The following is a 25349-nucleotide window of genomic DNA, read 5'->3' as shown; positions in this document are numbered from 1 at the left end:
TTAAAAACTTGATTTGGAAAGAAATGTGGTGAACTTTTACCAGACACTTTTCGCACAATACCTAAAGCGGCTGGGGGTGGGAGGTGAGTTATAAATGCAAATGTCGAAGGAATCTTGAAATCTGTCCAACCACATAGAATACACATTCCCCTTCATCTACCCCCATAAATCAGCATAGAGAGCCTGGGAGTAAAGTTATAGTGTTTCAGTGGATATAGACTAATTCCTACTGACCAGTTTTTGTGCACTTCAATATCCAAATCTACTCTAAATGGTGGGATGACTCAGTCTCATATGGTAAATGTAAGGAGTTGCCGTGATGGATGTGGACTTACAGAAACTCACACTTAGTCATTTACCAGACACTCTTATCCAGAGCGACTTACAGGAAAAATTTGGGTTAAGTGCATTGTTCAAGGGCACAGACAGATTTTTCACCTAGTCGGCTCAGGGATTCAAACCTGTGACCTTTTGGTTACTGGCCCAACACTCTTAACTGTTAGGCTACCTGCCAACGTAGCAGGTCACTCCAGCAATATGCTCGAAAAGGTGCTCAGGCATAAATAATATGCACTATGTGAGTCTCTCAGGGAACTGGGTCTAACTAGGTAATACTAATTAGAATCCTCCAGGCGGTTACACTTCAGCTGAGCAATGCAAAGACACACGTGACTCATGTCAGCCGAATTAATTAAAGGCACTTGAGAAATATTGGATGTGGATGCTATCCCAGAGGCCCGGTGGATCCAGCTGGATCAATGTCTGCTTCATCAACACTTTGGTCCTGAGTTGTTTATTCAGGATATGGGTATCTGTATTATGGTCTGGGTATCTGTATTATACATGGATATTATTTATTTAACTAGGAACAAATTCTTATTTTCAATGATGGCCTAGAAACAGTGGGTCATCAGGGGCAGAACGACAGACCTTGTCAGCTCAGGGGTTTGAACTTGCAACCTTCCAGTTACTAGTCCAACACTCTAACCACTAGGCTACCCTGCCGCCCCATTATACATGATGGATGGTCTGGGTATCTGTATTATACATGATGGATGGTCTGGGTGTCTGTATTAAACATGATGGATGGTCTGGGTATCTGTATTATACATGATGGATTGTCTGGGTATCTGTATTAAACATGATGGATGGTCTGGGTATCTGTATTAAACATGATGGATGGTCTGGGTATCTGTATTAAACATGATGAATGGTCTGGGTATCTGTATTACACATGATGGATGGTCTGGATATCTGTATTAAACATGATGGATGGTCTGGATATCTGTATTAAACATGATGGATGGTCTAGGTTGGCTGAGCCTTGTGAGAACCAGGGCTTTCTGCTAACTAATCTATTCTTTCAACACCAAACCAGGTATGGAATTCTCTCGTTGTTCTGTATGTTGTTCTTTCTTTCAGTCTGTGTCATGTCTATTGGCGAGATAGGGCACAGATTCCCAGGCCTGGGTGGTTTTAAAAGGGGACACCACAGAGAAGCTTTTCAGAGTGAAAATATTTGACTACATTTTAGTACTGCTGCTGGGCCCGTTGCACAAATGGATGTGCATGCAGTGATTTAGATCTTCGCCACAGGGCCTTGGAAGCTAACATTCAGCAACATGTTTGGTTTGAGCCAAGCTATCATTCCGATTGGGCACGCATATGAACATACACACACAGGCTTTCACCCTTAAACCCACCGCTAAGTACGTCTCTTCCAACAGCCTCTGAAGGAGTCCTATCCTCCCACCAACCCTTCATGATCCAGCTCTATGAGACCCCCCAGGCTTCTCCACAGGTGTATGCCAGGGTTGCTTTAATTAGCCCAGAGAAGGGCACTGAGGTCTCAGAGGGAGGGGAGGAGCAGACTGTATCAGTGCCAACCAACGCCTCCTTCCCTCCACTAATACGCCAATCAGCCACTTCTCATGGGCCCTCCTGACACCAGCACGCCACCGGGTTCCCCTAACACAGGCTGGAGTGGCAGCTCAGCTCAGTGTGGAACAACACGCATCACAACACAACAACTTGAGGGATCAGAACACAACATGAAGGAACACACGTACAATAACACAATTCCAGGTAAAGCAAAGCCATGAACTATAAACCGTAATAACCTTTCTCCCACACTCGCTGTTTCCCTTGCTCTCCTACCTAATAGGATCTACTGTATCTGTACTAAGTTCACAAAGGTCGTTATTTTCATTGAATGTATAAAGTGAATCATTAACAAAGTGAATAATTGACAGTTGCTTACTCAGTATCTGGAGCTACAAAACCCTGGATCATTGTTATTCTAACTTCCGCGACGCATATAAGGCCCTCCCCCGGGGGGATTTTCGGAAAAGCTGACCACGACTCAATTTTGTTGCTTCCAGCCTACAGACAGAAACTAAAACAAGAAGCTCCCGCGCTCAGGTCTGTTCAATGCTGGTCCGACCAATCTGATTCCACGCTTCAAGACTGCTTCGATCACGTGGATTGGGATATGTTCCGCATTGCATCCAACAACAACATTGACGAATACGCTGATGCAGTGAGCGAGTTCATTAGAAAGTGCATCGGCGATGCTACACCCACAGCAACGTTTAAAACATTCCCAAACCAGAAACTGTGGATTGATGGCAGCATTCGCGCGAAACTGAAAGCACAAACCACTGCTTTTAATCAGGGCAAGGTGACCGGAAACATGACCAAAATACAAACAGTGTAGCTATTCCCTCCTCACTGCAATCAAACAAGCTAAGTGTCAGTATAGAGACAAAGTACAGTCACAATTCAACGGCTCAGACACAAGAGGTATGTGGCAGGGTCTACAGTTAATCACGGATTACAAAAAGAAAACCAGCCCCGTCGCGGACTAGGATGTCTTGCTCCCAGACAGACTATATAACTTTTTTGCTCGCTTTGAGGACAATACAGTGCCACTGACACGGCCCGCTACCAAAACCTGCGGCCTCTCCTTCACTGCAGCCGACGTGAGTAAAACATTTAAACGTGTTAACCCTCGCAAGGCTGCAGGCCCAGACGGCATCCCCAGCCGTGTCCTTAGAGCATGCGTAGACCAGCTTGCTGGTGTGTTTACGGACATATTCAATCAATCCTTATCCCAGTCTGCTGTTCCCACATGCTTCAAGAGGGCCACCATTGTTCCTGTTCCCAAGAAAGCTAAGGTAACTGAGCTAAACGACTACCGCCCCGTAGCACTCACTTCCGTCATCATTAAGTGCTTTGAGAGACTAGTCAAGGACCATATCACCTCCACCCTACCTGACACCCTAGACCCACTCCGAATTTGCTTACCGCCCAAATAGGTCCACAGACGACGCAATCGCAACCACACTGCACACTGCCCTAACCCATCTGGACAAGAGGAATACCTATGTGAGAATGCTGTTCATCGACTACAGCTCAGCATTTAACACCATAGTACCCTCCAACTCAATCATCAAGTTTGCGGACGACACTACAGTGGTAGGCTTGACTACCAACAACGATGAGACGGCCAACAGGGAGGAGGTGTGTCAGGAAAATAACCCCTCGGAGTGTGGTGTCAGGAAAATAACCTCACACTCAACGTCAACAAAACAAAGGAGATGATTGTGGACTTCAGGAAACAGCAGAAGGAGCACCCCCCTATCCACATCGACGGGACAGTAGTGGAGAGGGTAGTAAGTGAAGTTCCCCGGCATACACGGACAAACTGGATTGGTCCACCCACACAGACAGCGTTGTGAAGAAGGCGCAGCAGCGCCTCAAGAAATTCGGCTTGTCACCAAAAGCACTCACTGCCTGGTACGGCAACTGCTCCGCCCACAACCGTAAGGCTTTCCAGAGGGTAGTTAGATCTGCACAACGCATCACCGGGGGCAAACTACCTGCCCTCCAGGACACCTACACCACCCGATGTCACAGGAAGGCCATAAAGATCATCAAGGACAACAACCACCCAAGCCACTGCCCCGCTATCATCCAGAAGGCGAGGTCAGTACAGGTGCATCAAAGCAGGGACAGAGAGACTGAAAAACAGCTTCTATCGCAAGGCCATCAGACTGTTAAACAGCCACCACTAACATTGAGTGGCTGCTGCCAACATACTGACTCAACTCCAGCCACTTTAATAATAGAAATTGATGGAAATTGATGTAAAAATGTATCACTAGCCACTTTAAACAATGCCACTTAATATAATGTTTACATACCCTACATTACTCATCTCATATGTATATGTATATACTGTACTCTATATCATCTACTGCATCTTGCCATCTTTATGTAATACATGTATCACTAGCCACTTTAAACCATGCCACTTTATGTTTATATACCCTACATTACTCATCTCATATGTATATACTGTACTCTATACCATCTACTGCATCTTGCCTATGCTGTTCTGTACCATCACTCATTCATATATCTTTATGTACATATTCTTTATCCCTTTACACTTGTGTGTATAAGGTAGTAGTTGTGTAATTGTTAGGTTAGATTACTCGTTGGTTATTACTGCATTGTCAGAACTAGAAGCAGAAGCATTTCGCTACACTCGCATTAACATCTACTAACCATGTGTATGTGACAAATAACATTTGATTTGATTTGATTTACAGGTATTAAGACATATTTCTGTGAGTATGTATTCTACACTCGTAGAAAAATCTTGTGCTATCTATAACATAAAAGGGTTGTTTGGCTGTCCTCATAGGAGAACCCTTTGAAGAACCATTTTCTGGTTCCAGGTAGAACCCATTTTGGTTCCATGTAGAACCCTTTCCACAGAGTGTTCTACATGGAACCCAAGAGTTCAACCTGGAACCAAAAAGAGTTATCCTATGGGGACAGCCAAAGAGCTTGGAACCCTTTTTTCTAAGAGTGTATGAAAAAACAAAAACTATTCCAGAAGTTTATTATTTGCCATGTTTTCAGTTTCCATGGAAAAGAGTTTGCGTTACATAACTGTAACTGGACACCAGGAAGAGTCGCTGCTGCTTTATCCTGATAAAATACTGAATACTAAATCATGGAAGACTGCGCGCCTGTCTGCAATGTCAAGGCCCGGTTATGAAACCAACATTAATGTGCAGCGTTGCAAAGGGACACAGTGGTGCTTGATGGTAGTTGGGAGGCAATGGGGATTTGCTCTGTGTAAACGTCAGACCAGGCAGCAACAAAAATACTCTTTGATTCATTCTTCAGGTTTTCTCTCCTTCCATATTTTCCTGTAATCCCCAATGTTTTTTTCTATGCAAGGCCCAAATCAAAAGCTCTAATATCAGATCAATATGTTTTCACAGATATAATCAATGGATCACAACCACAGGGAATGTGGATATCCTAATTTAGAATTTGGCTAACAGAGCAAAAATGCTGTAGGTAATCAAGGTCATTCTTGCAGGTACATGTGGTGTGGGAGAGCCCTACCACTCAGAGGGGAGTATGTGGTGTAGATGTCTCCCACACTATCTCCAGAGGTAGTGTGGGCGACATCTCTTCAAGAGAGATTTGAATCTAGATCCGTCTCTTTAGACCACACAAGTATCTCTCCTTAGTTTGTGTCGTCAAAGAAGTGTAGTGTAAAGAGGCCCTACGATGCTGGGCTCATTGGGAAATGTGCCATTCATTATGGATAAGGACCATGGATGACTCCTTAAGTTTCTCTACAAGGTGGAGGCTACACATTTTTTTAACAATTATTTTACCAGGTAAGTTGATTGAGAAAATATTCTCATTTACAGCAATCACCTGGTGGAATAGTTACAGGGGAAACTACAAACTGGGGATGATTAGGTGACCATGATGGTATGAAGGCCAGATTGGGAATTTAGCCAGGACACCAGGGTTAACACCCCTACTCTTACTACAAGTGCCATGGGCTTTTTAGTGACCATAGTGAGTCAGAACACCTGTTTAACGTCCCATCCAAAAGACAGCAACCTACACAGGGCAATGGGATATATTTTTTAGACCAGAGGAAAGAGTGCTTCCTACTGGCCCTCCAACACCACTTCCAGTAGCATCTGGTCTCTCATCCAGGGACCAAAACTGCTTAACTTCAGAAGCAAGCCAGCAGTGGGATGCAGGGCGGTATGTTGCTGGCAAAGAACAATGAGAGATTGATTGGATCACCTAGCGTATACAAGAAACTAGACCGACTACTTAATCTATGAGAGGAGGAGACTTTTATACCCAATCAAATGGGTAGGGGAGGGACAACATGAGGCAATGTTCACAGATAAGGTACTTACAATGACATACCACTCTGTTACCTGCTAAGACATTTCCCTTTTTCATCCTCTATTTCATTCTAAGTAAGCATTTCACTCGACTCTAAAAGGAAGTCTATATTTAGATGTATATTTTCCTCCCACATGTTGTTTACTCATTTCACCTCCTTTTCTCACCTTGAGCATGTCTCTCAGGTTATTAAAGGGTCAGGAGGGATGAGTCAGAGTTGTCATGATCTTTTTGTAGAGAGACCTCAGGGGATGCCTGCCGAGACACCCTGGAAATAGGTTAAACACAATGAAACAGCCGACACTGGGGAAACAGGCAGATGAGGGATGTAAATAAATAAATGAAGTAGAAGTGCTTCAGTATCATGAACAACTTTGTCCTAGACTCACAAGTCTACTGGAGTCACTGAACAATGGTAACGACACAACAGGTAGTGGTAGCAATAGAATGACAGAACGCTGTTGTGCTCCTGAGCAGGGTAGCTAATTAACCTGAACTGCCTGAGTAAACCAACGTCAACTTGTATACAATACTGCATGCTTAGCTGAACAAGCAAGCCAATGAAAAGCATACTACAATGTCCTTGTGAGTGTATGAGTGAATTCAAGGGACAAAAATAGGCAAGAAAGACCGATTAAGTTACATTGCATGGGATGTGCAAAAGTAACCTTGGCAGTATCTTTTTCTTCGCACTGTATCAAGTCGTTTCACACCTTTGGATCAGTGTGAAATTGACAGTCAATCAAACGGGGCTTGACACGTGCTGAGTTGACTGAAATCCTACCTACTCCACCTGCCTTGGATAAACCTGTTACCTCATGTCACAGCCAGAGTGTATGTGGAAGTGTCTAGATGTGTGGGTGTGTGGGTGCAAAGGTTTGTGTGTGCAAAGGTAAGAGTGCCAGCAGTGTGCTAGGGATAGCAGTGAGGAACAGGCTGTCAAATGGTTGGTACTATATGTAGCCGTGTCGTCTGATTCTGTAGCCTGTGTCTGGGTCAGATATCAGAGCCCCTGGTGGACAGCCTCACGTGTAGCAGACAGATGGAGTCAGAGTGGATATATTCACCCACATGCACAGCTGTTAAGACCTGTGCGAGGTCAGTACAGGTGCATTCAAGCTGGGACCGAGAGACTGAAAAAGAGCTTCTATCTCAAGGCCATCAGACTGCTAAACAGCAATCACTAACTAAGAGAGGCTGCTGCCTAGATAGAGACTCAAATCACTGGCCACTTTAATAAATATATCACTAGTCACTTTAAACAGTGCCACTTTAATAATGTTAACATATCTAACATGACTCATCGCAAATGTATATATTGTACATTATACCATCTATTGCACTTACCCTATGCCGCTAGGCCATCGGTCATCCAGATATTCATACAGTTGAAGTCGGGAGTTTACATAACCCTTAGCCAAATATATTTAAAGTTTTCAGTTTTTCACAATTCCTGACATTTAATCCTAGTAAAAATTCCCTGTTTTAGGATCACCACTTTATGTGAAATGTCAAAATAATAGTAGAGAGAATGATGCATTTTAGCTTTTATTTCTTTCATCACATTCCCAGTGGGTCAGAAGTTTACATACACTCAATTAGTATTTGGTAGCAGTGCCTTTAAATGGTTTAACTTCTTTGGGGTACCCCCCCTTCTTCTCAATTTCCGCCTAAAGACTTTCCCTAATCTAACTGCCTGTATGTAGCTCAGGCCCAGAAGCAAGGATATGCATATTCTTGGTATCATTTGAAAGGAAACACTCTGAATTTTGTGGAAATGTGAATTGAATGTAGGAGAATATAACACAGTAGATCTTGTTGAAGAAAATACAAGGAAATAAACATACATTTTCTGTTTTTTATTGTTGCTGCATCCTCTTTCAAAGGAACAAGAACAGCCAAACATACAGATAGGATGCTGAGGATGATTTGAATGAAGAACATAAGATGGCAACATTAGTTTGGCAAAGTTTTAGACAGGTAACTTCAAAAATGAGCGAGCTACATGACATTGAGCATGAAGTCACCCAGGTGTCCCACCCACACAAATGTACCCAAATGTACCCAAGTGGCCAAATTGGTACAGTGATACATTTGGAAGGAAAGAACTATATAAAAATACATAAATGCTATTCTAACACACCCCCAAAAAATATATATTAAAAATAAATAAATAATAATAATTAAACATAAACAAATATCAAGGGTAACTATTTACACATTTTCTATTTACAATATTGTCAAGACCCTCAGTCCTCTACACAATATTGTGCTGCTGGTGCCATGGCCCATAGCAGTCTCTTTCTGCTGTAAAGCAGAGGCTTACTGAACAGGTGGTGCTGGTGATGGGGAATTTCCTGTGACAAAGGGCACAACGACGTCTCCCTACTGTGCCCTTTTTTTGCCCTAAGGCACATTCATGCCTGCAGAGATGAATCTGGGCAGGTGAACACCACTGGTTGGAGCAGAAGGGACAGAGGTAGAGGGGACAGAAGGTGCTGCAGTGGACTTGCTGTAGCTAGCAAGCTCCTGGATGAGCAGCTCCCTGAAGGCTAGCTGTGAGATGGGGGGCTGTCCACAGCTCTTGGCCATTTCCTTCTGGAGGATGAAGGCATTCACCACAGCAATATCAATGAAATTATAGAAAAATGTCTTGTACCATTTCATGGTCTTGTGGACAACATTGTAGTATCCTATCAGTGCATCTGACAGGTCCACACCTCCCATGCCCTTGTTGTAGTCCTTCACAGCAGCTGGAATGGGGACATTTTTTGTGGTCCATGCCCTGCTACCGTCCTTCACACGCCTGACGACTTGATCGCCACTGAAGGACTTGTGGATAGTTGTGCACATGACCACCTCTCTGGTATCCATCCACTTTACAAAGAGCAGGCCATTTTCACGAATCCATCGCATGGTACCCCGCTCAGCCCGCTTAGGCATGTCGTTCACCTTTGTTTTTGGAAAGCCCACTCTGTTGGTCCGAATGGTGCCACAAGCCCACACATCGCGCTTCCTCTGCTCTGTAAACAGAATAGGGCTTGTGTAGAAGTTGTCCACAAACAGTTTGTAGCCTTTCCCCAGCAGTTGAAAATCCAATAACTCCATAACGGAATCAGAACTCCGTCCATTACCGGTAGCAAAACTGAAAGATTTATCTTCCTGAAGCAACTCCGTCTCGCTTTCTCTATAAATGTCCTCTATAATTTGGGTTAAATCTGTATACCTAGACTTTGTTTTAGCATTTCCTGATTTATTCACCATAATTTAAATATATAAACTTGCCGAAAATGCTATTGACTCTGTACTGCTATGCGTAACACTCGTGGCTCCGTCAAGTTGGATTTGCAATGGCGAATGAACTTCTTTTACGCCAGAGTTTACAACAAAGGCTGGTCTTCGAACGTATAACCATTACATATTGCCGTTTACCCCAGCTCATTGGCTATCTTCCAAGCTAGATTTCAAGATGATCAGTGGTCATTGGGCCAAAATACAGTCAATCAACGATAGACCGGTCCTACCATTGGTGCGCAATGAGGTCATTGATTGGTGTCTTCAAATCGGTTTGTTTCGGTCAATACGTCCCGGGGAAAGAACCATCAAGTATGGATGTGTTAATAACAACCAGTGGATTGCAATGAAATCAACCATGACTGGATAAACGTTTGTTTAGTGTGTGTAATTACCACGAACGCTTCGTCCAAAGTTGAATGAGACGGAAATCACGACGCAAGCGGTTTACAAATGTTTCATGTTAGGCTATAAAAATGGATGTTATCAAACAAAATGAACATTCACTGTGTAGTTAGGACACTTGGCATTGCCACCAGAGGAAGATCTTCAAAGGTAAGCAATTTATTTTATTGTTATTCCCGCTTCCGTGACGCTAATGCTTGGTTGGAAAATGCTAGTAATACTTGGGGTGCGGGGTGCTGTCCTCAGAAAATCGCATGGTTTGCTTTCGCAGTAAAGCCTTTTTGAAATCTGACACAGCGGCTGGAATAATAAGATGTTCATCTTTTAAATGATGTAAGATACATGTATTTCCAAGAATGTTTAATATAACGAATGGTGTATTTAGAATGTTAGCGCTCTGCAGTTTAACCGGATGTTGGCCTGGTGGGACGTTAGCGTCTCACCTACCCTAGAGAGGTTAACTTGGGTCAAACGTTTCAAGTAGCCTTCCACAAGCTTCCCACAATAAGTTGGGTGAATTGTGGCCCATTCCTCCTGACAGAGCTGGTGTAACTGAGTCAGGTTGGTAGGCTTCCTTGCTCGCACACGCCTTTTCAAATTTTCTATAGGATTGAGGTCAGGGTTTTGTGATGACCACTCCAATACCTTGACTTTGTTGTCCTTAAGTAATCTTTGGAGGTACATCCACAGGTACACCTCCAATTGACTCAAATTATGTCAATTAGCCTATCAGAAGCTTCTAAAGCCATGACATAATTTTCTGGAATTTTCCATGCTGTTTAAAGGTACAGTCAACTTAGTGTATGTAAACTTCTGACCCACTGGAATTGTGACACAGTGAATTATAAGTGAAATGATCTGTCCGTAAACAATTGTTGGAAAAATTACTTGTGTCATGCACACAGTAGAAGTCCTAACCGACTTGCCAGAAATATAGTTTGTTAACAAGAAATTTGTGGAGTGGTTGAAAAACGAGTTTTAATGACTCCAACCTAAGTGTATGTAAACTTCCGACTTCAACTGTATGTACATATTCTTATTCCATCCCTTTAGATTTATGTGTATTTGGTAGTTGTTGGGGAATTGTTTGATTACTTGTTAGACATTACTGCACTGTCGGAACTAGAATCACAAGCATTTCGCTACACTCACATTAACATTTGCAAACCACCTGTATGTGACCAATACAATTTGATTTGATTTGCTAACAGCACGACAGCCATAAAAGCACTCAACGCCAGTATCTTACTCTTTTAACCATTCACCTAAAGCTAATAATGCTTTCTATTGAGCTGCTTGGATAACCGTTGGCCCATGCAGCTGATAATGCTTCTGAATGATGAGTTTAGTGTGAGTGTAGTACCATATAAAGTGATAAAAAAGAAGTATCAATTGGGTTAGAAGTAGAAGTAGTATTTATTTACTGAGCATGCACACACAGCATAGAGCATTTAACTCATATCCACTGACGTCCTTTATAACTTCAAACCCTCATCAGCTAGTACTGAGCAATGCATTTATTACTACATGGGGAAGGTTGACTAACGGTATCTACTAAATTGGCTGCAGGCAGGGCTTCTTCCTATTTTTACTGAGCTAGATTCATCATTGGATGTCGTTATTAAGACCTCAGATGACGGCGTCAGTGATTGCCTGGAAGTAAAGATAAGTAATTAAATAACATCTGCTATATGAGCGAATTCTCCTCCGATTGTGCTGGAAGAGCAATTTCAGGGTATTAAAGAATATGGAGTTGATTAATTTGAAATCCAATGCAGATGTAAAAAAGATTATAAACATGTTCAGGGGGACTCAGTCATTTATTATAAGGAGGACACAATAACATGCTATTGCGGACACTATTCAAATAGACTTTCAACTCTCCTGGGACATGATTCCAAACAATAAAGGACAAAACTGGCTCTGCACCTTACACAGTGTTCTAGGACTGAGCTGACTGAAAAAATACATTTTATGCATGAGCTCTGAAACGAATACAATGGATTCTATTCCTTCTCTTCTGTGAAAATAATGACATTTTCTGTGGCTGGAAAGCATGCTACTGCACATGTAATAAGTATTTTATTTCCTTTACATGAGAGAACAGATCTATAGCTGTAACCTATTTACTGTAAGACGAGGTGGGAGGAATGAAAGAAACACAGGGGTTCTAATGGGTAACCTTGTAGTGCCCCCCCCTCTCCCACCCACCCACCCACCCTCTCTCTTTCTTTCTCTTCCTCTCTCTTCGCTCTCTCCCTCCCTCATCTCTCTATGACAGAAGGTTTTCTCTAGAGCCCCAGCTCAGACCGCATACTTGCTCTGTTCTCTCTGTGAGGCAACTGTTGAACAAAATGGACTCTTAAAAGAAAGAAAAAATAGAAAAAAAATCAATGTGAGAAAAAGGATTTTAAAATAGGACCAACCTGAGGGAGCGAGAGAGAGGGAGCGTGAGAGAAACAGAGAGAGAGAGAGAGTGAGAGAGAGAGAGTGAGCAAGAGAGAGTGAGAGATAAAGAGGATAACAGAGGAAGGATTACTCAAAATCATAAAGACATCAATTGAGGAAAAGCATCACTTTAAGTAAAGTATACCCATTATCAAACATCGTTAAATACCTATTATCATTGAAACAGTGAAACCATTATGAATTCTAAATGCTAAAGTCTGCTAAAGTCTTCTGAGATGTTTCATTAAGCCTGGAAATGTACTTGAATAGAAATGGGTTGACGGCAGGGTTTCCGTTAGAAAAATGTGGCGCTGGATATTTGCCCAGCAGCATTTTCATTTACCGCAAATTTGAGAAATCTACCAGACCCATATGCATTTGGTGCGTAACCTGATTAGGGCGTTCATCCAGGGTGCTCAGAATAACAAAAATCACATTTTGATTATGGTAATTCATATGAACAGGACATACAAGTCGAGGATGCAACGATGTGCGATACTTCTACCGAATTCTGATGTACACTTTGAAGATGTTAGAATTCCTTTCCACATGTACTTTTCCCCAGCCAAGAAGATGAGTAATGAACAGCAAAATCACTAGCCTATGTCAATCTACTATCCCCCATAGAACAAAATCGACCTATTCTATTGGTCAGTTTGTTGAGAAAGAAATAGCCTATTCCAAACAGACTCTGGAACAGTTGTGGGACGATAGTGCCCAAATTCATACAACCAGAAGGCCTAGTTTACATATAAAATATTAAAAAGCAACAAATCTGATGCAACAGATCAGAACGTTTAGCTTAAAATGTTGATAAACTATACTTTCTTCACATTATAGCTAAGCACAGCGATGCACACTGCAATGTTTGTTCCATAATGCAATTAGCGGGAAAACACCGTGCATGTGAGTGGTTTCATGTGACAGAGATATAATTTAGAAAGAGGGGAGATCTAATATGCAACAACTAGCATCTTGCTGCTAATAGGACTAGTATTCTGCCTTTGGCTACAAGACAATGAAAGAAAAGTTGATATTAAATCATTGTCCACAGATATGGTATGACTTTGGCTAGGTTACTTGAAAGCAAGGTAAGACATGCCTCATAATAAACTCAGCAAAAAAAGAAACGTCCTCTCACTGTCAACTGCATTTATTTTCAGGAAACTTCACGTGTAAATATTTGTATGAACATAACAAGATTCAACAACTGAGACATAAACTGAACAAGTTCCACAGACATGTGACTAATAGAAATTCAATAATGTGTCACTGAACAAAGGGGGGGTCAAAATCAAAAGTAACAGTCAGAATCTGGTGTGGCCACCAGCTGCATTAAGTACTCCTCCTCATGGACTGCACCAGATTTGCCAGTTCTTGCTGTGAGATGTTACCCCACTCTTCCACCAAGGCACCTGCAAGTTCCCGGACATTTCTGGAGGGAATGGCCCTAGCCCTCACCCTCCGATCCAACAGGTCCCAGATGTACTTAATGGGATTGAGATCCGTCGCCCATAGGCAACGTTGTTGCCGGTGATGTCTGAGGACCTTCCTTACAACAGGCCTACAAGCCCTCAGTCCAGCCTCTCTCAGCCTATTGCGGACAGTCTGGGCACTGATGGAGGGATTGTGCATCTTTCTTTTGGTGTTTTTCAGAGTCAGTAGAAATGCCTCTTTTAGTGTCCTAAGTTTTCATAACTGTGACCTTAATTGCCTACCGTCTGTAAGCTGTTAGTGTCTAACGACTGTTCCACAGGTGCATGTTCATGAATTGTTTATGGTTCATTGAACAAGCATGGGAAAAAGTGTTCAAACCCTTTACAATGAAGATCTGTGAAGTTATTTGTATTTTCAAAGAATTGTCTTTGAAAGACAGGGTCCTGACAACGGGACATTTCTTTTTTTGCTGAGATTATGTATTAAAACGATAAGGTTTCAAACGATTCAGTATATGTTTTCAAAATGCATACTGCCTCCAGTTCATTGCAAAGTGGTGTGTAAAGCGCTGATGAAGCATGCCTTCTGTTGCCTATGCATTTGCTGTTTGATATTTTCCATTCAAAGGCTCTGTATTTGTATGCTGTACGCATGTGATAAATAAGATACGTAACGAATATACTGTACACGTGCCAATTTAATTCCACTAAATTATGCAAATGAACCTATACACCAATAAGCATGACCAGTCAAATGTATTTAAAGTACATTGACTGGTATTTCCATCAATGAATAGACTAAAAAGCATCATTTCGCAATTCAAATTTTTTTTCTTTCTCCCAGACAATTGGTCGGCACCAATTTTATTTATCGGCTTTTCTATTTTTTTATCGGTCAAAATGCGGCTACTACCAGCTAACGGAACCCTGGTTGACGGGTTCCATCGCAGTATGGCTGAGGCTGTCTGGCTGAGTAGTTAGTTAGGGTTGAGGCAGTGAGGAGAGAGGCTGCCTGGCTGGGTAGTTAGTTAGGGTTGAGGCAGTGAGGAGAGAGGCTGCCTGACTGGATAGTTAGTTAGGGTTGAGGCAGTGAGAAGAGAGGCTGTCTGGCTGGGTAGTTAGTTAGGGTTGAGGCAGTGAGGAGAGAGGCTGCCTGGCTGGGTAGTTAGTTAGGGTTGAGGCAGTGAGGAGAGAGGCTGCCTGGCTGGATAGTTAGTTAGGGTTGAGGCAGTGAGAAGAGAGGCTATCTGGTAAGAGGGTTGAGGCAATGAGAAGAAGAACGGTTTACAGCGAGGAGCCTGCTGCCAGAGCAGAGTCTGCTAATTAACACAGTGGGAGAGCCAGCCTCGTTATTGTTGACACATCTTTTGAAACGTTGCAACAAGGAGACGGGCTAGGAGGTTCGACTGGGGCTGTCAAACATCTCACAAACTAGTTTAATTGCTCAGGGAGATAGAAACACATGAAGATCATTAGATAGTTTCCTTCCTTCTTCCCCTCAAATACACCTGCTTGGCAATTAGAGCTGGAGAGCATTTGCAGTTCTGTCTATTCTTTACACAGCGTTTCTCGAGCTGAATCTGTCTGATGTTTTATTTCATTAAAACCTTTCTGTTATTCATTATGATTGATTTGTTCATTTATTTCTCGGTGAGATAAGTCTACAGCACCATGGCAGTTGTCAAGCTGTGCAGTGAGGCGACAGTACACTCCCCAAGAAACTGAAACTGACCAAGTGAACATGATATCCTGCCCCCAAAAATAGGCTACTACACAGGTCTATATTACAGGACCCCAATACAATAACTTATTAGAATTTGTGGCAGCTAGTCCTGCTGTATAATTATCTAACACCAGGCTCTCCAAACGTGTTCCTACCATCCTCCAGGTTTTCACTCCCAACCCTAATTTAGGGCACTTGCTTCTACAAATTAGCTGGTTGATAAGCTGAGTCAGGTTCATTACAAGTGGGGTTGGAATGAAAATGTACAGAAGGGTAGCTCTCCAGGGACAGGGTTGGAGAGCCCTGATCTAGCACATTAAATCCTAGCAGGTATTGTACAGTAAAGCGCCTTAGCCCAATGTCAGGAGTGACTTATCTCTGACACACACTGAACACGAGACTGTCTTGTTTTAGAGATGAGTTTTGAAGGTTCTTGGCCATGCCTGATGTCAGTTTGCTGTTAGCTGTTTATTCGTTTGCGTTGGTGTTATGGCAGTAGCTGTCCCGGTGTGTGGATGTGCAAACGGGCAGACGGACGGACTCACCAGGCCTGCGACTTCCTCCTGGGCACGCTCTGTCTCATCCACTTGGAGTGAGGGGTCAGGTGGAATATCAGCTGTCTGCAGATCTTGTCGGACGACTTCAGGGTGTCCTTCTCCTGTAATACACACATATACAAAAACACACAAACCCACACACTTTAATATCTTCTGCTGGCGGCTACAGCTGAAAAAAGGCCTCAAAAGGTTTCAAAGGGCTTAAAAAGTGTCTGGCATTCAAATAGAGGAATAATCAAATGACTGCTCTATTTGACTTTCTGAAGTGAATTAATGTTCCTTTCCGACATCATGAACAACTGAATTTGACCCCTTTGTTGAGAATTGGTTGAATATCCCAGGTGATGTACATTGTACATGTAAAAGTACATATCTTTACTAAATCATATCCAATCGAATGACCGTGTCCATAATATACAGTGCTGAATATCTTGCAAGAGATTGAAAACTCTTAGGAATGTGTTTACAACAAATGCACCTGTTGTTCTGATTTCAAGGTAGTCTTAACCACATTTAGCACAACAGGTAAACTTGTGACTCCATAGAATGAATTTATACATTTAGAAGCCAAAGGCAGAACCTCTTGGATACACATATTTCAATGGACCATTGTATCACTTACGGCCTTGTAACCCCTATTATGACACATTGAGCTGTGGAGAGGAGGCTGTTTACTTTGTTCCTAGAATGTTGGTTTAAAAGGTAGTTATTTATAATTGTCTGATCCCCTTCACTTATCACTCTACAAACAATCCAACCTTTTGACTGCTTTCACCAAATGAGCTCAAGGCTCTTCTCATTTGTCCATCCAACATGGTTGCCTCGAGCATTTTATACATAAAAATATGCTTTAGCATCTCTGTCAGTCTCCCTCTCTTCTCCTCCTTGGTCTCGCTCCAGCTCTTTCTCCCTTGCTTTTTCTCCCCCCCCCCTCTCTATCTCTCTCGCTCTCCCTTCCTCTGTCAAAGACTTTAAACGGATTGGGTTGAGCAGAGCAGGGTAAATCTAATTAATGGTACAACACAACAACAAGAAAGAGGCAATGCAGCAAAAGAGAAAAAAGACAGGGGCAATTTACTTCAGGCGATTAACCATTCCCACTCCTCCCACTCTGTGTGGCACAAAACATGCCTCATACACTTCCAGCGTTTCGTTTCAGGCAATGAAATGACAGTGAGAACACCATTACAGTATTTGTTATGTTAAATCTTGGTGGGAAAGGGGTTAACTGAATGGAAGTAGTCGTAGACAAGCTATTGACTCTAATCTGGAAATAACATGTTCTTCTCTTTGATGTGAATTCGGGCATTGTCAACATGGCATCTGTTTAACATTGTTCAAAACATGTTTTTCACTCAAATTCAAACACGATTCTGAATATTCAAAGACTTAGACGACCACAAGGCTCTTGAGTTAGATATACAGTTCTATAGCTGAATGCACATTAATAGTAATGAAGCAGTGAAACGTTTTGATGAGTTGTTGTTTGCATTTGATTGTCAATCCCTTGAAGCATAGAGGTGAAGGAGGAAGAACCGTGACTGGACCTGCAGCTGAGGCCCTGAGGCACAGCAGACCAACTCACTAAATCCCTGTCACATTTCACCACCCCCTAGGCATACCACGTAATTTCAAGATAATTATGTCATTTTTTGGTCGAGACGTTCATCAATGAGACTACAACATATATACTCCCACTCAAAAAGACAGACAAAAGTTTGTTGAATTTCCAGTGTGTTGTCACTATTGCAGTCAACCATCTAAAAGCACAACCAAATTCCAATGAATAAACAATGTCAGATTTCTGGTTTAGTGGTCACCCACATATCTATCACTGCACTTTCAACCATTTAAAAGCACAGCAAAGTTCAAATCAGATATTTGTTTATTTATACAACAGTTTAATGTGTTATCACTGTGCTTCTAATAGCAGAACCAAATGACCTGGATTGCAGTTGAGATTACATGTGATCAATGCCGTTCGAAATTCTGTGCAGGTTATTAAAGCAATTGTGAAGATCTCCACTGACCTGCGATGACCTATGCATGCTGTCTTGAACATGCACGCCTTAGATGATTACATAAGAAGAAATGTATAGTAATCTCCAAATGGGACCATGGATGTGTTACTTATTTTAAGGTTGAATGTTACATTAGTTTGTAGTTTGTCTTAACTTTAGGCCATTTACTGTATTAGCAAAAGTAATATTGAATTGTGTTTGGTTGACAACGCAACATTTCAACATCATGTCTCCATCTCAACCAAAAATCCAAGTTACAGAATAGGAATAAATCTAACGAAATCAAACTTTAAATGCACTTTAAATCAAGTTGGATTTGAATTACTCCTATTATTTAACTTAGATATTGGTTGAGATGGAGACATGAATCCAACATATCAATTATTAATTTTGTAGACAAACTGGAATTAAAGCCAGACTAAGTCAGTGGAACAGATGGAACTATCCAAGCAGAAGATACATCTCCTTCAAATGTTGATATTTGGTTGCGTTGACAACCAAACACAATTCAATATCACTGAAAATCATAACATTTGAAATCAGGGGTTTAAACCCTAGGTTTATTGTATTGTTTTTTTGTTGTTGAATTCTGGGTTGAATTGAAACAATAGCTGTTGATGACTTTGCAAATGCCATATAGGCCTAAATAGCATCATTGATGTTTTATGAGTGATAAAGGGCGCTTTCACACATCCCCTTATGATCCGTTTCCTGGACCGTTTGGTACCCTGATTCACGCTATAGAGCATGTGTGAAACGCAAACGAATCCTGGACCTGCGTGAGGAGTGGGTCCAAGATCCAGGACAAAAGTACCAGGTATTGCGACATTCCCACTCCTCCCACTCTGTGTGGCACAAAACATGCCTCATACACTTCAAACCTTCCAGCGTTTCGTTTCAGGCAATGAAATGACAGTGAGAACACCATTACAGTATTTGTTATGTTAAATCTTGGTGGGAAAGGGGTTAACTGAATGGAAGTAGTCGTAGACAAGCTATTGACTCTAATCTGGAAATAACATGTTCTTCTCTTTGATGTGAAAAGTATACTGTAGAATTCTCACAAAACGCTTCAGGAAACCAAACCAGGGTATCAAATGTCATATGTGAAAACGCAGTATGATCACATTTCACTTGACCTGGGTAAAACCCTGGATGGGAGGCCAAAGGGTAGCTGTAGATAGATCAATTCTCCAGTAGGAGGTGCTGCTGAGCTTATTCTTTTTTTATTCTGATTGTGGATTTAATGTTGAACATCTCACGTTGTTTTAAAGGTACAAATGTAACATATTTTATTTGTCTATGTTAAAATTTGGTTACCACGATGACACATAGATTCTATGTCATTATACGTTGACAAATTACGTTGCATCAACGTTGATTCAACCAATTTGTTCCCAGTAGGAAGCCAGGCGGTCACAGCGGAGAACACCCCTGCCAACCCCTCATGACCCACTCACCCCTACCAAAAAAACTAAAATCCAATACACACCACCCTAGGTATGCTGCCCTTATTAAAAGATCTGATTTCAAAGTAGCCTTTTTTCAAAAGTATTTTTCATAATCTGTTAAAGAGAAGAAGTGCTTAATAGTTCAACTTTTCTATCTACTGTATTTCACAATGTGTTGCTAGATCTCTCTGGGCACCAGTTTAAACAAGATGAGCCTGTTAGCTGGGCACAGCTGTCTGTCTTTGTTATTATTGGAAAGTGTGCCCCTTCCCTGCATATTCCTCTGGGAAGCCATTTATTGGGAAAAGAGCTTATCAAAAGATGCTTGGTACATCTTTAAAGCAAGGGAAAGGTCAACCACATCAATCTGAGAGATTCAAGATCCCAGTAAATTCATTTAGACTAGAAGATGATGAAAACAAAGTCTTTTAGGAAGGAGAAAACACTTTTGGCCGAAAACTCTATATGAAAACTCTATATGAGCTATTGTCTGCTTAATTTTTTCTTGGCAGTAAATTCATTATTTTAGATCAATTGTACACTATTACCTATTTTCATGCAAGTGAATACTGAAGAAAAAGTAACAAGCAAAAGAAGATACTGTGTTGTAAGTTGTGTACGTTGTTGAAATGACACAACACTGTGACTGACCTACTTCTGGCCATTAGTTATAAATAGGTGCCGATGTCTCGGGCACCCCAAGAGTGAACACGTGCACACACACAGGCATCGTTTAGAGACTAATCATAACGACTGTATGGATACTGGCATCAGTTGGAAGGCTGGAACCAAACCAAGTAGCCTAGCAGTCACATTTCAAAAAGACTGCCCGTCATGTACATGCTCTTGAATTGACCCTTGCAGCTGTGGATTCCTAAACGTTCTATTTTCTGTGCCTGATCTCATTTGATGTTCCCTGACAACAGCACGGCTGAGGAGGTCGAGATCAACAGCCAGACGGTACGATGGGCTTACCCTCTTTGGGCACTGCATGTCTTTGGCCAGGCTGAGCAGGAGCTCATGGGAGATTGGATCCACCAGGTTGAGAAAGGCTGCATTCTTATAGAGGATATCATTAAGGGATGTTCCCTGGAGTCCCAAGTCCTGTGGGAACACAGAGAAGGAGAGAAAAATCAATCATCTGTGTTTCCTTTCAATCATTCCAAAGTCCAACAGAGCGTGAATTTCAATATTTTTTAAAGTGAAAGTCATGAATCGTTAGGCATTAAACTGACATGACGTGGACTGCTTAATGGTTAACAGAATGTATTTACATAATCATTTAATCATCCACTTGCCTCATGATGTTCACTTTTCAAGCCGAGAGGATTTTACAGTAAGAGTGTCACATGGGACAAGGCACAGGGAGGGCTGGGATGTGGCATGAGGGGTATGTGGGGTTAAAGCAGGACAATTTCTCCCAAAATAACATTCCAACAGATACATAACAACTAAAGTGATGTGCTGTACCGTCATTCACCCCTAAAGCCCTGGGTCTTTACACATACAACACTGAACACACTCCAGTTATCTAAGAACAACCTCTAAAAACACCATGCAGGCACTTAGAGAGAAACGGTTCAAGTCTACAGAAATCTAGTTCCTCACCGTCTTCTCTGGAATTCAAATGGCAGGCGGGTGTGATGTGCAGACTGGTTTAATAACAATGAGGAATGAGAAAACATCCCCAGAGGTTGTTCTTACTAGTATAATCTGCAGGGTGGCTGCTATTTGCAGTGACAGTGTAAATATATTGAGGCAAAGGAATCTGCATACTTCCGGTAATGCTCTGAGGGCTGCTGCTGGTGAGGGATGTCATCTCGGAGGCCGAGTTTGAGAGGTAAACGCTTTGAGACACATCAAAGAGTCTTCGACGTAGCCCTCACCCACCTGCCCTACCGAGGAGGATGACATCAACCAAACAGACACAGCAAGTCCTGAAACAAATTAGCTGAAACCGCAGGCAATATGTGAAGGAGAGGCTCAAAAACAAAAACCCACCACAATGAAAGGTTAAGGCGGAGTAGAGCAGAGGACAAAAATGAAATTTGGAAAATATTTCTCCTCCTCTTGCTTATAACTTGGTTTGCTAATGTGTTCAGCGTCAAATATGGGGGCTATATAATATCAAGAAAAATTATACTAAATATTATTTTCTCCTCCTCTGTTCTACAGTACGTGCAAAGCTGCTGTAAATCTGTTTACTTGCTGGACATGCAACGTGAAGATAGTATCAGGCGAGGGCTTAGTGCTATACATGTAAGCTGCTGTAAAGAGGCTGTATAGGAGGAGGCTGGGGACTCTATGCTATGTTAAGCAGAACCTACAGTCTGACAGGCCAAGCACTGAAGGCTACAGTGAAAGCTCTGAGGCAAATTCCCACCAGCACTTTCTCCTCCTCCTCCAGCTTTCTGGCTGATTTATTACACTTGAGCTCTCTGGGATTCCCTGACTCCGGGCCATTCTCCGGTGCTCCCTTTATGACAGGGAAACATACCCCAACAAAATACAGTAAACAAGTCCCAAACAACAACAGCATAGAGATAGGCCTATATAGTAGATCATTTTCAAATTAGTATGTTGAAAATGTGTTCAATCATCAAGTAGGTCAACTATGACCAATTTTGTGTAATATTGGAAGAAACCTAGCAGTCATCAGCCTTGAAGAAAATGCCATGGTTCTAAATCTATTACGGTAGGTATGTTTTTTTTCTCTGGGTACACAGTAAACAACATTGTGTGGTGTCTGCATTGGTGTGGCGGCTCAACACTGCATGGGTTAATCTGACAGAATAACTGACATGCCACTGCGTCTCTCATGTTCCACCATCTCTGTGTGAAGGGTGTTTCATTTTGTCACTGACAGTGTGTCTGCGTCGCCGTCTCTGCATGAAAGTTGTCTTCAGATCACTCCACAAAGCCTGTTCCGTAGGCTGCCTGCATATCTAATATGATTGCTGTCTTTTCAACCAAGAATTGAGTGCTGAGAGTTTGGAATTTGAGAACACCCATCCCACATCCACAGCTCATTAGGAACCTATTAAAAGGTATTGCATAGAGCCCCACAACCAGTCCCGGAGTCTGTTGCCTGCTTTGAGTTTTCTTTGACAATTTGACAAGTGGGATTATTAGACATAATAATCCTCTAAAATTGCTCACATCTAACACTTGCCTTTCAAAAACTATGAATAAAAGGGAATAAAAACATAAAACACTGTGACACTTTCTGTGTTCTGAAAGAGTACATTTTCATACACCCAAGTCTTTAATTGTGGATGAATGGCAGAAGGCTACCAAATCATTAGAGCAAGGAATTTAATGTAACTGATTGTGGTGCAACATAGAAGAGGGCAAGAGGCGTAATCTCCACACCAGTCCAATTTGGCCTCTATATGAGAGATGTATAATATAGACGTTTAATATCCAGTGGGTTCGGAAAGTAGTCAGAAGCCTTGACTTTTTCCACATTTTGTTACTTACAGCCTTATTTTTAAATGTATTCAATTATATTTTCTACCTCATCAATCTACACACAATACCCCATAATGGCAAAGCTAAAACAGGTTTTAAGAAATGTTATCAAAATAATAAAAAAACAACAACTGAAATATCTAATTTGTGACTCATTTCAGGAAACTAGGCAGAGTCACGACTTGTCACGCCCTGACCTTAGTTATCTTTGTTTTCTTTATTATTTTGGTTAGGTCAGGGTGTGACGAGGGTGGTTTGTGTGTTTTTCCCTTTTCTAGGGTTTTTGTAATTCTATTGGGTTTTGGAATGTCTAGGTATTTGTAGGTCTATGGTGGTCTGAATTGGTTCCCAATCAGAGACAGCTGTTTATCGTTGTCTCTGATTGAGGATCCTATTTAGGTTGCCATTTTCCATTTTGGTTTTGTGGGTTATTGTCTATGTGTAGTTATTGTCTATGTGTAGTTATTGTATATGTGTAGTTATTGTATATGTGTAGCATGTCAGCACTTGGTTTATCATAGTTTTGTTGTTTTGTTAGTTTGTTTAAGTGTTCTTCGTTAATTAAAGAAGAATGTATTCTTATCACACTGCGCCTTGGTCTCATCGTTACAACGAACGTGACATGTCTTCACAGAAGCACCATTTCAACGTAAACTTTTTTTTAAATGTAAAATGAGTTTTTTGGCGGAAATGCCTTCTGGAACATATGAACTATCATGTTCCTTAATAACAAACTTGTAAATACGAGAAAAAAAAGGTTAAATTAAGAACCTAGATGGGTTAGCCACAGAAAAACGAGCCTAGATGGGTTAGCTACAGAAAAAGACAGCAGCCTTCCCGCTAGCCATGATTGGCTGAGATAATGAGTGGGCTGGAGATGCGAGAGATGAGTTTGGATTGGTCTGCCATGTAGCACGCTCCTTTCTACAACACAGCTGGCCAATATGTGTAAGTGATCCTTTTTAACGCTGCTTTTTTGAACGATTTCACGTAGTACAACTGCATAAGTGTTGCTCTTCACTTTCTGGAGGACTGAGTTTTGAAATCAGTGATTAGAGTATGATAGCTAAGGAGATAGATAAAATGATGGCGTTTGATTGCAAATATGCAGACAGAGTTGAAAAGAGAACACACCGAAGGCTGTTGTATAAAACACCTGTCTCCAGATTACATCTTCAAACTAAGGGCTACCATGACATCCGTGACAGAGTGAGAAGTGTCCATTCCATTCATGCATACGGGTAAGATAGTGTAGCTAGCTACAGTTTCAGATATTACACATTTCTAATTTCGTCAGAAAGTTGTTTTAATTTCAAGTTAAAGTGTACTGTTAGTTAGCTAGCTAATGTTAGCTGGCTGGCTAGCTATCTAATGTTACGTGTAAGATCTGTGTAGTAATAGTATTTGTATCTCAGAGCCACTTGCATTGTTAGTTATAGCCTAATGTTAGCTAGCTAACATTGAACCCGGTTGGTTAGCTACCTGCAGATTCATGCAGGGTAGTAACATTATGAGTTGGGATTATGGTTCACTGTTTAGCTAGCTAGCTACATGTCTAAACAAAAGACTCTGCTATGCTAGTAACTATTTCAATAGAATGTTTATGATGTCACTGCGACAACTGTCGATTGCTGTAGCTGGTCAATTCTTGCTATCTACTCCGATTTCAGAGCACTCTCATCTGATTGTGCCAGAGCGCAGAATAACTGACACATTTACGAACACTCAACACCCGTTGAATATGGCCGGTGTCAGTAAACATTGGAAAAAAGCGTAATTAAATTGTTGCCAGCAGCACAGTTGCAATCACCAACGCTCTGAATAACATAAAAACAGCCAAAGCAGCTCTGCTAGTGCGAGTAAAATGGTGAGCTGTTTTCTCATTTGTGTCTAGAAATAGGTAGCAAACTAGCCAACGTTAGCTTGACTGCTGTTAGATCAGAATGCTCGGATCAACCTTTATTCCTAGGCCAGAGTGTCCAGTGTGCGCTCTGAACGCTCTGAGAGAAAAACACACTGAATTTAGGAACAGACAATCTGACATCGCTCTGAGTTTACGAATGGCCAGAGCACACTCTGGCACTCCAGGTCAAATTTACAAACGGTGTGTATATACGTAGTATAAACCAGCCTTTAGTCTTGAAATCTTTGGTTGTTTAGTACATAGCCTCACATGTGAATCCTTAAAGAGATGGGTGGGGCTAAAGCTTAAGAGGGTGTGAACGATGCTGAATGGGTGTAGACAAAGAAGAGCTCTCCAGTAGGTACCAAAAGACCCATGTTCTGAAAAGAGAGGTTACAAA

At 41.7% G+C, this 25349-nt stretch overlaps 1 protein-coding gene across 1 annotated transcript in view; it reads right to left on the bottom strand.

Moving 5' to 3' along the window:
• The window catches only part of lrrc75bb (leucine rich repeat containing 75Bb), a 59314-nt gene that overhangs the window by 12612 nt on the left and 21353 nt on the right, over nt 1–25349 (bottom strand). Inside the window, exons 2-3 of the mRNA XM_021602661.3 lie at nt 20551–20679; nt 16092–16204 (exon numbers count right to left, since the gene is read on the bottom strand). Coding sequence (XP_021458336.1) covers nt 16092–16204; nt 20551–20679 — 242 coding nt within the window. The remainder of the gene's footprint in view (nt 1–16091; nt 16205–20550; nt 20680–25349) is intronic.

The sequence above is a fragment of the Oncorhynchus mykiss genome, chromosome 5 (genome assembly GCF_057628025.1).
Source record: "Oncorhynchus mykiss isolate SJ-2025 chromosome 5, ASM5762802v1, whole genome shotgun sequence".
Classification (NCBI taxonomy): Eukaryota; Metazoa; Chordata; class Actinopteri; order Salmoniformes; family Salmonidae; genus Oncorhynchus; species Oncorhynchus mykiss.
This window is presented reverse-complemented; position numbering and strand designations above follow the sequence as displayed.